Source organism: Cebidichthys violaceus, unplaced genomic scaffold, assembly GCF_023349555.1.
Source record: "Cebidichthys violaceus isolate CVI_PGR_0920_01 unplaced genomic scaffold, fCebVio1.0.p SCAF_2, whole genome shotgun sequence".
Taxonomy (NCBI): domain Eukaryota; kingdom Metazoa; phylum Chordata; class Actinopteri; order Perciformes; family Stichaeidae; genus Cebidichthys; species Cebidichthys violaceus.
Window position 1 is genome coordinate 9,285,153 of NW_027176372.1, and position 16,185 is coordinate 9,301,337.

General features: G+C 43.5%; 1 protein-coding gene across 1 annotated transcript; it reads right to left on the reverse strand.

The window, feature by feature from the left end:
- Window positions 1–1,001: 1,001 nt before the first annotated feature.
- On the reverse strand, window positions 1,002–12,509 carry LOC137875206 (LON peptidase N-terminal domain and RING finger protein 3-like). Its single transcript, XM_068714244.1, has 12 exons — window positions 11,699–12,509; window positions 9,188–9,306; window positions 8,960–9,082; window positions 8,399–8,524; window positions 8,099–8,315; window positions 7,899–7,983; window positions 7,459–7,573; window positions 6,869–6,990; window positions 6,276–6,434; window positions 5,994–6,156; window positions 5,711–5,860; window positions 1,002–5,110 (listed from the first exon to the last, which is right to left on the reverse strand). The coding sequence occupies exons 1-12, from the start codon at window positions 12,387–12,389 to the stop codon at window positions 4,952–4,954; spliced, it is 2,229 nt and encodes a 742-aa protein (XP_068570345.1). The 5' UTR covers window positions 12,390–12,509; the 3' UTR covers window positions 1,002–4,951.
- Between the last annotated feature and the right edge of the window lie 3,676 nt (window positions 12,510–16,185).

The window sequence follows — 16,185 nt, forward strand, 5'->3', positions numbered from 1 at the left end:
AATGTAGCTGAAGAGTAACTCCACTCTGAAACACGTAATGTGAGCTGTTACCTAACTGGTATATAACAGGGCTTACTTAGGAAATGCAACAACTCTGGTCACATTGCCAGCATGTGTACATATGAGCTGGTGTTGCATTCTAATAATCTAACCTCGCTCAGCTTGATACGTTACCCAACTTCAGTACTGCTCTCCTCCATTCATTTCATAACCTCTTTAATCCCACAGTCAGCAGCAGCATAAAAGACAATATTAGGTGTTCGGAGAAAATATGGGTCACCGCAACCATGAGCAGGTCTTGAGCATGCAGCCATTCCTGGCCGCCTAAAATATAATGCAGCTTCCTGCAGCCGAATGTCGTGGACAGACACAGAGGTGCACACTCATGCACGCGACCATTCACGTGATTCTCCTGACGGAGATAATAAATAGTTCTACATTTTGGGAAATATGCTTATTCGCATTCTTGGGAAGAGTTTGTTGAGAATAAAAGTATGGTTAGCTTAGCTTAGCTTAGCATGATGGCCAGTTTTAGTACAGATTAAACAAACAAGATATAAAGTGTTCATTTTTAAGTGTTAAGTGAATTTAAAGGTGCTGGTAGGTGGATTTTGTTATCTTCGTCCAGAGCTAGGCTAGCTGTTTCCAGTCTTTATGCTAAGCTAAGATAGTAGTCTGTTGGCAGCAGCTTCATAGTTATTGTCCCAAATGAGAGTATTTCAGTCTTTTTGTCTAAAGCGTACAAAGTACAAAGTAATTCTTTATGTTTTTGTCTTGCTTTGTAAAGCCCTCCAAAACTACACTTGTTTTTTAAAGAAGTGCTATTGCTTCTGAAAATAAATTTAGCGCTGACTGCCTCCCACATCACTCACCTTACAGACTGTTGAGCAGAATTCAGGAACACTGAAGGTTTTGACTCATCTTCTGAATTATTAACCAGTAATCTGATCTGTTACTTTCTAAGAAACTCACAAACAAACAAAAGAGACATGACTCTCAAATCCAGTCCAGCGTGATCACGATCCCATGCAGGACCGAGAACACAAACCTTTTGGTTTATTCACAAGTTGTAGCTTCAGAACTGTACTTTCGCAAAAGTAATGCATACTAAAGTTTTACGATAAAAAAACAGACCTGTACAGAGAACATCAGAGAGATGCCGAGACATACATACATTCATCTTGTGCGAATTCACCCGGACACATTTAGCGGGCCGTGGAGCTCTACGGGAGGTTAACCACCATTGAAAGAAGCGGGCAATGTAGTGACACAAATATCTGAAAGATTTTTTAGAGTTCACAAAGCATGAATGTTTTACCAGAATTTAGTCAAATCACTTAAACAGCAGAGGACATGCACTTTGTTTCAAAGAAGCTGCTCACTTTGCCAGGTGAGATAAATCAAGCGCTCCCCAAATACTTCAAATATTCGGGATCAGTGTCAAACACATTACACAGAAAGCTTGGAATTCACATTTTTGCAGTTTCAGTTGACAAGTGGCGTAAACTCGGTGTTGATGACGGTGCACTTTAACATGGGTACAAGTTAAAAAAAGAGGTTCATTTTAGGAGCAGTTGACAAGGAGGATATACATTGTTTGTTTGTCTAACTCTCAAACTACAACAATGACAGGAACACAACAACATTTGGAGGCATAGTTTTTCTTTCTCTCTCTTTGTGGAAGTGCTCTAGGAGGATGCCAGAGGTAGTTACACTTCCTCATAAAGGTCAGTGGTTGAATTCTGAAAGGTCATGATATCAATGGGCAATGACCCACTGTGCGACTGGTTTTTTTTGCATAGCTGGATTACAAACAATCTGTAAAATCGCACTTCTTCTACGCCTGCATTGTTTTGTCACTGAACCAACTGGAGGCGTTTAAAATCTCGAGCCATTTTACAGTTAGACAGGAAGAGGGATGCTCCGTTCGCACGACACTAAGAAAAATAAATGCTTGCTGTCAGCGTCAGAGTCTGGAGTGCTACAGAATGTCAAAATGAGACCATCAAGCTGCAACAGCAGCTTAAAACCACCCTGAACTTTCAGGATTCAGAACTTGACAAATGCCATTGTTTTCACGTCCCAGCTGGGTCGTAGCTTATAAACTGTGCTGTTTCCTGATTAACACCGTCTCCTCAGAAAATGAAGATGTTATTTAAGGAACCGCAGGTCGTCGCACAAAACATCAGCACCCAGTAATCACCGTTGCAGTTTATACATCAAAGTGTAAATGGAAGAAGTCCAACTTAAGGCACTAGAACTGCTGTCACAGATAAACAATAATTCACAGATATCAGTTTTAAACTGAAACATCATTTTAGTGTCATGCTTCAATTTCTGAGATGGGGAAAAAAAGAAAAGAAAAAACAATGACTCATGTGACGATGTCTATAGAAAGATCTGTTTTTGTATTTTTTTTTACTAGTAAATTGTAAAAAAAATAATAGAATAAGCATGTCATGTCATGGATTTTCCCTTTAATCTATCTCTTCACATCTATCTGGATTTGTCTCTGAATGCGATATGCTTTTACACTGGAGGGGTGATTATATCTGGCTAATGGCTTTTCCCTTTCCTGCCCAGTCTGAGCGTCATAGCTTCGTAGTGTTTGCCAGTTACGATATTAGCAAACAGAAATAGTTTCAGACATGTGGAGAGATGATTGAAGTGGTAGTTATTCTTGTTTTGTCAGTACTAGCTTGTTAGTACAAATGTTTCTTCAGAGAAGCACCTTCCAACTGAATGTAACACTAGGGTCATTATACAATAGATATAATACAATATGAATTTGGATTGTTTCATAGTGCAACCATCTGATAATACAATACCAACACATTTCTGTAGGGAAAATATTAAGATTGTGGGATTATATCTAAATCAGTTTCTCCGTTTTATAGCATTAGACGGCTTTGGCCCTTATAATACAAAATAATAAATGAGGATGACTTGACGCTCCCTGGACTAACACACAGATGAAACAAGAGGAGACACAACAGTAAGTGAAGAAAATTATAAAATCCAAAGAACCCGATTGACATAGAAACATGTAAAAATCAAACACGCGTGTATAAAATAAAAGATTTTGAAGGCAAAGCTCAATAATCTCTTGCATCTTCCAGAGAGTTGCCCTGGCCATGTACAAACAGTCACGTCACAGACACCAGCAAGGCCTCAATATGTCGTCAAACAACATCAGAAATACGTTTGTGGGAAATTCTCAAAATGGGTTTTTATCTTATTTTACAAGCATTTCTTTTCTGTAAAAATCCTGTTTTGAATGGATACATTTCCATAAGGGGGGAAATGAACCTCAAAATGAGTCTGCTATGTAAAACTGTCCCACACCGTGTTACAGAAGGCACTGGCCTTTACTCATCACATACATCACTTGGGGACCGTTTACCGATTAAACCAGCAGAAGATTTGACTTTATTCTGTGGTAATTCAAATACTTGTGTACTTTGACTCGAGTGGAAATACACACCCTGTCTGCACCGGTTCTTTCCCTTACTTCAAGTGAAAGTGCAAAATAAAGTCAGAATAAATAGTGAATAAATACACATAGGACAGAATGTTATCAGAAATCCAGATGTTGCTTCTCTTATAGCCGGGAAGCATCTCAGCCATAGAGAGGCTGCTGACGGCAAGGGAAACCAAATATGTTTTTAGTCAAAATAGCTGGCATTGCAAGCGGCCAATAAAAATACTACCCTCTGGCCTTAACTCCAGTTTCCAGGGTTTGTCCTGGACAGCATGTAGGCTTTTTGATGTAGTGTTTATTTTACAGTAATAATACCCTACAGTTACCAGGGTATCACTGCTGATGTTTGGGGTCAAATGGTAAGTTAAAAAAAAAAGCCTTTGGAAAGGGAGTGGCTCAACATCTCTTTCTGTGAAATGTAAACAATGTCACTGCATGCATAAATAATGCCAAAATAAATAATGAAAAAAAAAAAAAAAAAAATCAGACAAAAACAAAATGTCTGAATGGAACACCTTAAAGCACGCCAAAGTAAAGGTTCAGTCATTTGTCATTCAGCTGCATGATGGGCTGAGTCAGACAGGGACAGAAGGAAAGGAAGCAAGGAGGGAAGGAAGACTGAATAGCAGCCAATATGAAATGAAGTTAAAGTTATATTAAAGGTGGTCAGAATAGTAAACACATCTTCTGTAGATGTCTACACTTAGTAACGGGCACACCAATTAATCAGTATTTTCATCATTAGTGAGGCAAATCCATTGTTTGGTCTCTTGCAGAGCTTATATGTACATTTAAAGACACAGGGAGTGGGGACATTGATGGGTTGAGTTAGCTAAAGCGACGTTCAGACAGGCAGCTCAGCTTTTTGGAGAAGTCTCTCATGTCAGACTGCAGACGGTTTGTTTGAGTTCCAGAGGAAGAGCATAAACTACAAAAATGGAGGAAGGCCATGAAGGCAGCAATGGAACCTGGATAAGTTGAGTCACATCAGCGGTTTGTTGTTGAACACATGGAAATGTGAAGACAAGAACATATACTTCTATAACGGAAGATGAGGCTGTTTACGCTATGTCTAAAATCACATTTCCTTCCTGTCTGAACATAGCGGAAGTCTGCACGGTTGGTTTTCTAGAGAATGCTATGAATGGAAGATATCAATGCATTCACATCAACCATCCCGTTGCAGCTTTTCTTTTTCTTCTTCTTCTTCTTTTTTTTGTTAAAGTTTGCAGTTGACCCGTAGATGAGTCCAGCGCTGCTTTCTGAACGGGATGTGGCTACAACGGGGAAGGTGCAACGGGTTCAACGTCAGTTCCTTTGTGCATCAAAAAGGAAGAACAGCAGGTCAACTGCTGATTTGGAGGAGAGTGTGCGTGTGTGTGTGTGTGTGTGTGTGTGTGTGTGTGTGTGTGTGTGTGTGTGCGTTGGAGAGGGGGGGTTACTGCATTTTCCAGGTGTGGAGAGTTATTGTCACCGGTGCCTGCTGTGGGCCATGAAGAGCAGCACCTTGCGGATGCCGCTGAGGCGATCTTTCAGAGAGGTGAGGGCCAGGAACGGAAGCTGGGCTCGGGCTTCCAGCGGTAGAACGGCGAGTAACCACCAACACCACGAGGGGCCATTAGGACTGTCCTGAAGGAGGAAGGCACAAAGGGAGAGGGGTTTAAAGACACAAGAATGTAGAAAATTCTACTCGGGTCTTATGATAATTGTGGCTCTGGGTCAAGCTGATTTTCTGAGTGTTATCATATTCATTTGTTCAGTAGAGTCCCTTTTCTGCGACCTTGTCTGGCTCAGTGTCTGCATTCAGGAGCTCAATCTCTTTCCTGGTATATAGTTTTTTTACTGCTTTTATTTTATCATTTAATTTAATTTGTTCTTATTGTATCTATTGGTCTTATGGTTTTTATTGTTTCATCTACTGTTCTATCAGTGTTTCAATTTGACCTTAGATTTTCTTACTTTTGTTGCACCTCGATGTTGGGCTGTCTGTAGTAATATTATCTTGCTTTTGCTTTGTCTATCAAAGCACTTTGTAAACTCTGTTTTCAACGTTGCCATATAATTAAAGTTGTTATCATCATCATCATAATCCTATTGCCTCGTAAAACCCGTTTTCAGTGGATGCCGCCTCAGGAATCATATTCTATTTTCAAAGACACATACGACACATTTGAAAGAAGGAGTAATTTGATTTTAAAAAGCGTGACTTTGTAAATTGTGTGCGTGTACCTGAAGTTCAGAGTCTTTCTGAGGCATGGGTCCAAAGTGTCCCTCAATGCGTTCCTTCTGCTCGGCCTTCAAGGAGTTGACCCACACCAGGGCCTGGTCGTACACCGCGTCGTGCAGAGTGTGCAGCTCACGCTCTGCCAGACCCTCCACCTATACACACAAACACACACAATCCTTTGAGTTATAACATCTTATGCTAAGTCTCTATCAAGCCATCCCTTCTCCATCCCATCATCCCTCTCCCAGCTACTCCTCATCTGTCCAGTCCTCCTCTCTCTCATACCTTAACGTCCTCCAGGTACTCGATGTCGGCTGTGTTGTATCCGTCCCTCTCGCTGTGCTGAACGACTTTAAACCTCCGTTTGCCGATAGTGTTCACCACCGAGCGGCCGTCGGAGAAGAACTTCACATCGCGGATCTCCAGCAGGCACCCGTAGTCTGCGAACCTAGAGACGGGATGAGGCAGAGGGCGCATTATTACACTTTCCTGGATCCATACTCTGACACCGGTGTGTTAAAACACACATAACCCCCGACACACTTAATGCGCTGTCCCAGCACTGACCCTTTGCGGTTGTCTCCCAGACACATGCCGAAGCGGTTGGTTCCCGTCTCCATGCATCGGCGAATCATCAGTCTGTAGCACGGCTCGAAGATATGGAGAGGGCACGGGACAGTGGGGAAGGCCATGGTGCACACAAATATAGGCACATTCTTGTTAAGACTGAGGAGAGAAAACGAAGAAGGGGCATGAGTTTAACGTGGAAATACAACCTTGATTTTCTGTAACAAAGTCCTTTAAATGTTCAGAAAATGGTCTACAATTCCAAAAACATCTGCACAAACTCCATCTGCACCATAACTCACAACTAACTATTAGGCCAAATGCCCCTAAAAACAAAAAAAGAAACACCACTGTCTACTGTAAGAGGAGATCAGTTTTGCTCCAGTTATGTGTTGGAAATTGTTTCGGCCTTCAGAAATGTGATACTTGATGCCTGAGGTGTTGCACGCTGAGAGGTCAGTGTCTCAGACGAGTGCTATCTACAGTATGTCAGTGGGTCAAACAACAGCACAGGTTGTGTCAGTGAACGGAGAAGAGCAAACTCAGTAAAGTATTAAGACGCCGGAGAAGAGCAGAGGAGGACACAAACTTACTTTGAGAGCTCAGCCATCTCGTCCTGGTGGATTTTCTGTCTCTCTATGAGCTCCGAGGGAAGATACTTCGATATCAGGTTCTCCGTTAGTACCGTCTTAGAGTACTGCCTCTGGACCAGGTACTGGGGAGAGATACAGAATGTATTAAAGATACGGTCATATTGGCAAAAACATAGAGAGAGTTTCAATGTAGAAGCCCGCTTTACCCCCATAATATCCTCTTATTTTGTTCGTGATTCAGAACTGTAGGGATACACCAATTAGATGTACCGGCTCCTGATTGGCCGCCTCGATAGTGACCTTATTGAGTCATCGGGTATCGGCCATGACATGACCGATCCAAATGAAAACACAGTTTGTGCGTCAATTCATTGGGTCATGGCAGGGCACCAACTCTGTTTTTAGTTCCACAGCGATCCCTGGTATCACGTTACCTTACAGAAAGATGACCTCAATGAGTTCCACAGTGAGGTAGGTTTTAAATTGGGGGGGGGGGGGGGGTAGACACTCTGACTTGTGGTATCAGAAGAGAAAGGGTTGGTTCCCTACTGGATTCAGTTCAGATCATGCTAAATGGCACCGTGTCGTACCTCAGACAGCTCCTCTTTGCAGAGCGGACACTTGGGGTTGTGGTCCAGACATCTCTCCAGACACCGCAGACAGAAGGTGTGACCGCACGGCGTCGTCACTGGCTCGTAGAAAAGTCTGGACACAGAAAAACACGACACCTCAAAACCGTGGACGCCAAGAGTGTGCGGCTGCAACTGATGAGTATTTTTAATTAGCCATTTATCTCCCAGTTACAAATTGTCAAAAAATAGAGAAATAAATATACATTTCAGGTCGTCTGCTAGACAAGACAAAGACCCATTCTGTTCCTGTCTTTCGGGCTGTATTTCTGCATAAAAGCTGCTGCATATCACATGATTACATCGACCGAGGCAATTTGGCACACGTTACGCAACTCCTGCATGGTGGTGCGTTGACTGTCAGTAAATATTTAGATCCAACGCTGTGAAGCAAACCTCACCTCATACACAGGGAACAATCCAGATCTGTCGGGTCCAAGACGTCACCGGCCGCAGAGCTCGGTTGATCCGTCCCCTCTGCTGGCTCTGAATGGAGAGATCAACAGATACTAAATGAGACACATACGCCGCTAGTGGAGAGAGAGTAGAGTGTGTTGCTCGGCTGTGTGCGCGTGCTTGCGCGCAAACTCCAAAAGCTCACCGAACTTGGCTCTCTTGTGATCGTCTCTCCTCTCCTGTCCTCCGTCCTCCTCCTCCTCCTCTGCGATCCTGCGTTTCCTTTTGAGGAGAAAGCAGTGGTCCGGCCTCCTGACCGCAGGCTTCCCCTGACCTTTGACCTCACCGCCCTCTAGCCTCTCGGGTGCAGGAGGGTCGAGGGCAAGACTGGACACTGATGACAACAGGCTGGGACTAAAGATCTGAGGGAGGGAGAGGGATAATTAAACCTCATGTCCGCTCGACATCAATAAGTGCTGACTGCGGGAGGCGCAGCATCTCTTACCTGGTGCGGAGTGTGAATGCTGATGCTGTTCTTGACGTGCGCTCTGAAAGACATGTGCGCGTTGGAGTAGTCCGAGATGTGTTCAGGGACCTGATCGGTGACCGGAGCCAGGAGATCGCAGAGGAGCTGAGAGAAGACAAGGATGAGATTATTCTGCATGCATTTAAAATACCACAATTCCAGGGGCTGAAAACGACTAATCGATTTGTTCTCAACTATTAAATCAATCAACTACTTTAATAATCAATTAATCGGTTGGAGTCATATTTAGGTGGAAAAAGGCTAAATTAAATTATGAATTATTAAAAGTGATTATTCAGTTTTCTTTGCTCTGCTGTGACAAAAAAATATATTTAAGTTGTGGACAGAAGGAGACGTTTGAGGACGTCATATTGAGCTTTGGGAAACACTGATTAACATTTTATAGACCAAAAACAAAAACAATCAATTAATCAAGAAAATAAACAACAATGAAAATAATTGTTGGTCTTTTGAGGGGTGACACATGGAATTAAGGGTATTCATCTGTGGGTGTCCACTACAACACTAATATTGACTTACCCTGTGAGCCTCGTTCTTGGCCGGTCTACAGTCCGGCTCTATGGACAGACAGACCAGGTACTCCCTCAGAGCCTCCTCGGCCCTGCCCAGCGACACCAGGGCCTGGGCCTTACGAACATGACCCTGCAGGAAGGAGGAAGATGCATCATTTATCTCGCATCCGTATATTTGAATAACAACTGATTATTACATATTTATATGCATTTAGGGACCGTTTGTCTGCCATACCTTGGACCAGTGAGGCATGAGTCTGCAGGCCACCTCAGCGTCTCTCAGGGCCCTTTCATATCGTCTCAGGCTGGAATGGATCTGGGAGCGGTTACTGAACAGTATGTGGTCCATGGGTGCTGCGGGGGAGAGGAGGGACAGTCAGTTAGTTATGTTGATAGATGGATTGTTGGTGTTACGAGAGTCCAAGAGCCCAAGGTGATGTGTTCAACTTGCTTCTTTTTGTCTGATCAACGGCCTAAAAGCCAAAGATATTCAATTCACAGTGATGTAAGACAGAGAAAAGTGTCACATATGAGCAGCTGGAAGCAGTGAATCTTTGCATAATGTACTGAGGAAACGGTTTCACAACATACTGCAGAATAAAAAAAAAGCACAGCCACCAAATATTTATTTTCTGATTTCTTAAAAAGCTGACTATACTGGTTATGTAACGGTTTCAAGTTACACAAAAGAAGTCATGCTTAAATGGAACACTTTCCTCTACATTACAAAACGCGTTACGCAAAAACTAAAAAAAATGTGCCGCCTTACAAAACAGTGCTGCACTATCAAGGTCACCCACATTCCAGGTTTCATAACTACAATAATATATGCTAATATAGCGGTTAGCCCGATGGGAACCAGGGGGGGATATTTCACCTCACATAAATTATTATAATTATTTCAATTTACAGGACAATTTAAAAGATTTGAGGTGACCGAATAGATGAAAATGCAGTTTAACACACAATAGTTGTTAAAGTATGACAAGAGAACAATTAGCTTGACCTAAACTTAATCCAGATCCAACTCTAAAAAACTACATCTGAACCCTACAATAAGTGATACATGCATTGCACACACACACACACACACACACACACACACACACACACACACACAAGCAGCCCAGTACAAACACTATGCAGGGGACCTTGTTTAGGGGCAGAAAATATATTGATAAATAGAGTAACGTACAAACAGATTCTGCAAGTACAACAAGTGCTACCCCCTTTCTTTTTTTCTTGCTGAGACTCAGCTGACAAACTGATTTGCATGAATTCCTTAGTTAAGCAAGTGTTCCATTAGGAATTACCTGCCTTTAATTAATAACTAAAAATGAGTGATGGGGCAACCTTCCTCCTGCAGAACAAAGTCACTGCGGTTTGAAGCTGGTCCTTCCAAAATAAGACAGATATTTGATCCTTTGTTCATTGTTATTTAACAAATCACCTTTGCTAAACATGCTGAATTACTTTGACATCCTAGAAACAGCCCAGGACAATCCCACCCTATCACTGTGAGAGCTAACCAGCTCAACAACAGTCAGTCTCTGGTGTCTGAGCAGCTGCACCACATCAGCTGGGAGGTTCATGGTCCACTGGCCCGGGCCCCGCGGGCAGAGATGATGGCGTAATTCAAACTGGTGCTTCCATCATCTATGGTGGTACTTCTCTAGAGGATTCAAACGAGTCACTTGAAACTTATGCAACCAGCGTGTACAGTGACTCAGCTGCTGCAGCAGCACCACACAGTAAGGTCAACTGAGATCGGGTCAAGCAGACTTCTGAGGCTCCGTCTCAGTAGTTGGCAAAGTGCCACAGGGTCTGTCAAACTGTGGCACTTCACTAAACTCAACTGGGTTCACTTTATCCAGATTTGCACAATACATCACCAGCCATTTGTTATTTAAGCGTTCGACAAATCACAACTTTGTTCTATGCACGTGCTATTGAAAAACATATACAACCACTTTATAAGTGAGAGCAAATTAATGCAATTAGCTGGAGTTAACGAGCTCTGAGAATTTGGGAGTGACTAATATATGACATCAATATAACAAAGCAGTACACGATGGGTGTGTAATGTGACATAGGCTTCTTAAGAAGTAAACTTCATACCACACTATGTAACCTGATCAACACCTCTATGCATATAACAGGTTATTGCACTACTACTAATCCCTCTCTGCAGGCCACAGCTCACCTGTGTCACCACCACCTCTGCCTATATAACAACCTCTGCTATGGGCATCAGATTCCCTGGTGGTGACCTGAAATAGTACCCTTGACCCACATTAGCCTGAATCATTGTTTGTCGTTATACAATGAGAGGGGCTAGGGGGGGGGGGGGGGGGGGGGCGGGGTGTTACGCGCTTACGCAATGTTTGGTCCGCGAGCCCAGCCTACATAACCGTGTTATCCAACACATGGCGCTGTGGCTCTCAGATGCCAGCAGAGGCAGCTAACCGCCTCCAAGTGTGTCACGGAGTACATGACACACTTACGAAACAAAGTCACATAACAGCGTCGTCTTGTTCCTTTTATCGTTTCACGGCAAATCGCCCACATGATATTATGTAGCAGCAACCTCGCTGTGCTGGAAAAGTAGCCAAACAATAGAACAAATATCAAGTTGAAAGTAGCAAAAAAAAACGAGTTAGCCCGGTCACATACGCAGTAGAAACCCGTTCTGTAAAGCCGCTGTGTTAAGTTTCTCATACTAAGAGTAAGTAGTTCGGTGTCCTACCTATACATATGGCTCGGTTATATTTCTCCAGCGCTGCTTCCATCTTCTTCTCGGCGTACAGTCCGTTGCCCTCCCGCCTCAGTCGGCCGGCCTGGTGCAAGGTCGGGAACCACTTGGCCAGCAGGTCGCTGAGGACCACATTGACCCTGTAACTCTGGACGTCGGCCACTCTGGAGCTGTCGCGGCACTCTTTACACATCACCGGCCGCTCCTTCTCCTTCCTCTCCCTCTCCAGACACTTTTTACAGAAGCAGTGTCCGCAAGGCAGGGTCACGGGCTCGAACAGAAAGCTCATACATATCCGACAGGAGAAGTCTTCGTAACCGAAGCCCGCGGCACCAACTCCCGGACACCCAGCGGCCACCGCCGCTCCTCCTTTCCTCGGGGTCCCGTTTCGACCATTACCCCCGTCTTGCCTCCCGATACTACCCGACAGGTACTCTATGAGGTTGGTCAGGTGAACAGGGGTCAGTCTCTCGGTCTCCGAGGCTTGTCGGTACATGTCGAACGCTTCTGTGAATTTGCCCCCGAAGGCGAGCGCATCAGCCTGCTTGACCATCAGCTCCAGTCGGCTCCCTGGGTCTCCGAGACCCGCTAGTTGGCACTCGTAGATGTCCGCGGCCAGGTCGAAGTTTTTCGATTGGAAAGCCTCCGCTGCGAGCTGCAGCATACTCTCGCTCTCTGTCCCCATACCAGGCAAGTTGTTAGAAGTCTGTCCCCTCGTCTATGTGGAGCGTGTCTCGTCAAAACACCCGCTGCGGTACATGTTTGCTTGTGCTGCTGGGAAGTCTTCTGACGCTATCATGACCAAGTCCAGGAAGCACCCATATTATTCTCAATGGAGCGGTGCAGGAGGAAAAAAAAACGTTACGTAAAAGTTGTGTCATGTGATGCCGGCCAGCTGTTCTCATTGGATGAGTTTAGGAAAAGGGTTACAAAACAATCTGCCATGTAACAGAGTCAGTGTCGGAGCTTGTCTGGCCTGCATGTAGGAGTTTAGTAAGTAGTAGCGCGTCAATGCTGGCCACCAACTAATGAGCTCTATTGGTATCACATTTCAAGAAGTTATTCCAACTAATTCGGGTTTAAATATGATTTTTTGAGTTTCCTCAGAGATCTTCCCAAACAGGGTGTCTTGGGATGTGGTGTGGCGTCATTTAGTGGACATACTGATGTATCAGTCATTTTGATAGTCAGAAATAAAAGTAGTTGGTTTAGTTATAAAACTGATCTGGTGCACAATAATCAACCCATGGGAGTTGGCTTTCAGAGGTATTCCATCTCTGCGTAATGTTTATATAATAATTATACAGGAAAAATAGCAAATATGTGACCTGCTTCAAGTTCCTGGCATTACCTGTTATGTGACGGCTTCACCCGTTATATAACAAGCAGTTATGTGACAGTCAAAACTGCTTTACATAAATAAAAAAAAATGTCGTTATAAAATCATTTCTTCTTTTATGGATCAACTATAATTACCATTTACATATCTTTAGAAAAGCTATTCTAAATGTTATGGCACACAGGCAGCAGTTTGAGTACAATGGAGAGATGTGAATGTGATCAGCTCTTACACAAACTGTACATCTGAAGAGGGATCGTTCCATTACATATACTAACAGAAGAGCATGTCATCCCTTGTCGCCGCCCCTCAGATCAGACGTCTTACTTAACACATTGAGATCAATGTCCTGATTGACAACGTAAGGCAACGAATTCTTATGCCAGATATTAACTAATCAAACAGTGTTGGATCACTATGACAGGCAGCAGTCTCTCACCACTTTGAGGCTCTGGTCATCGTCCTCAGTCAGTGTTGCATAAACGTTTTATAATGACAAAAAGTGACATCTTACTTAACACATTGAGAATTTTGTTGAAGTAATGCGGTATCATGTTTGTTAGTTCCACTGCTACAAATTAAAAAAATTCCAGACGTTAGAATTTGAAATACTGTCAAAAGCTGACATATAATGTTATACTGTATGCATATAAAAAGTTTAAAACTGGTTCCTGGTAAGAGCATGGTATGTGGCATGGCAGCATTATTTAAGTCCCCAGTTGAAGCAAGACTATGTGACTATTAAAGGATGAATGACATTATTCTTCATCTTGCAAGTTTCATTCATAAGCAACTAGAATGGTGCACTTAGTAGAGTGCAGATCTCGTCCAGGTGTGTCTGCAACATCCGCTGCTGTATTGTGTGATGACTAACCCCTTCGTCGAGACACCAATGGTGTCATGAATCACACTTCATTCAAACTCAAAAACAAGATGTAAGCACGCAATCGGCTCGAAGTCGTAGCGTAAGACACGTCATACAATCTTGCCTTAATCAAAATTAAACTCATCAAGCTGTCTGCCCGCGTAGCAGCAGCTGAGGAGCAGCGACGTACAGCAGTGTGTGTGTATGGTAGTTAGCTGTTAGCCAAACACACCGCAAACTTGCATCCCCTCCACTGTGGGCCCACAGTAGCGGCTGGGGGTCGGCTATGCACTCAGCTGGGTTATCCTACTGGCCAGGTGAGTGTAGCTAAGAGTAGTTGACTGTAATGTAATGTAATGTAATGTAGTTAGTGAGGAGTCAGCAGGCAGTCAGTGGCAGTATAAAACAGGAAATTAAAGGTGTTTTGAGAAAGTTTGAGTCATCAATGAAAGGTCCTTGGAGAGACAGCGAGATCCTCCTTGTGGCACTGGCACCTCAGTGGCACTTCAGCGGCAAGCGTCAGTCAGGTGCCACAACTGTGGCAGTCGTTCGGCGCTCGTTCGGCGCTCGTTCGGCAGTCGTTCGGCGCTCGTTCGTTCGGCGCTCGTTCGGCAGTTGTTCGGCGCTCGTTCGGCGCTCGTTCGGCAGTTGTTCGGCGCTCGTTCGTTCGGCGCTCGTTCGGCAGTTGTTCGGCGCTCGTTCGTTCGGCGCTCGTTCGTTCGGCGCTCGTTCGTTCGGCGCTCGTTAATAAGCTGCCGAGCTGAGCGGGTGGAGCCACATTTCCTGACAACACTCATTGTTGTCACGATAGGATTTTGATTAAACTATATTACGAACTGTATTGCATCAAACAATAAACAGATTAATCGAAAAGTAGTAGAAGATTATTATTGGATAATAATTAATGGATACCTTAATATTAAATCGCATAGTCAACTATTGTTGCGAGCATACTCCCATCGGCCCAGTTTATTTATTTATATTTATTTATTTTTTCTTCTAATGTTACCTTGGTGTGTGCTTGCACCATAGACTAACAGTTGACTTGCATACGGTCATTCTATTGCCTTCACTTTTATTTTGACATTTGTTTACTTCCGGACTACCTGTCTTACTTTGCGTCGCTCTTCAAAAGAAAAAAACAAATAATCCATAAAACAGACAATCAAAACGTACACGGACCAGAGGGGCAACAATCCTCTGACGCCTAGTGGCACTGCTCTGACTACTGGCGACACTCCTGTGACAACTGTTGGCACTGGCAGCTTGTGGCACATAATGACACCTACATATAAGCAGAGGAAGAGTGAAAATATTACTTCTTTTTTTTTAATGATTCGAAAATTTAGGCATAACCACTTGTCAGGTCATTTGGCACTCTGTAGATGCTTGGATGTCACGAAAAAGTGAAAAACAAACAAAAAAGAGTGAAAAACGTATTAGTTATTGATTATTGCAGCTGGTAATCTTTGACTATTAAGGCCTAATAATAAAGATAGTAAAGATTGTATTTTTATTTCAAAACGGTCTAAATCATGACGTTGATGGCGGAAGTATTTAAATAAAGTAAAAGTTGAACCTGGTTGCTCACAGGCATACCGTTATAAGCCAGCTACATAGATTGACTTATTCGGACCGTTACTGAGTTACATTTCCCATCCGATTTCAATGGGTGCTGTTTATATTCAGGGGTTTATGATCTACGTGTTAGAAAACACGTTTTTTCTCCAGTTAATTAGAATCTACTATGATGATAAAACTGATTTATGGCAGCTGACCTATCGTAACAACAATGGGTGCTCTCAGGAAATGTGGCTCAGCTCGGCAGCTTATTGACGGGTGCCGAACGAGTGTCGCTCGCTTGCCACAGTTGTGGCACCTGACTGACGCCTGCCGCTGAAGTGCCACAGACTAGCCACTGCGGTGCCAGTGCCACAAGGAGGATCTCGGCCTTGCACGGTCCTTGAGCATGCAGCCATAACATTTAAACTGATATTGCTGTGTAACTGACATTACATGTGGTACTGTATATTGTTTGCATTTCCCATCATCCTGTAATAGTGAATTTTGTCCACAGTGGCTGGTGTTCAGCCAGTTACATAGACTCACTATAAGACCAGAAGTGGGTTAAGGTCAGAGTTTAATCACTCTGGTTACGGGATTGTCCTCCGAATTGCTCTGATGCTATACCACATGGTATTATTAGCACAACCTGAATTAGTATATCCTGCAGCCTCAAAATAAAACCTGTATGTGTGTGTGTGTGTGTGTGTGTGT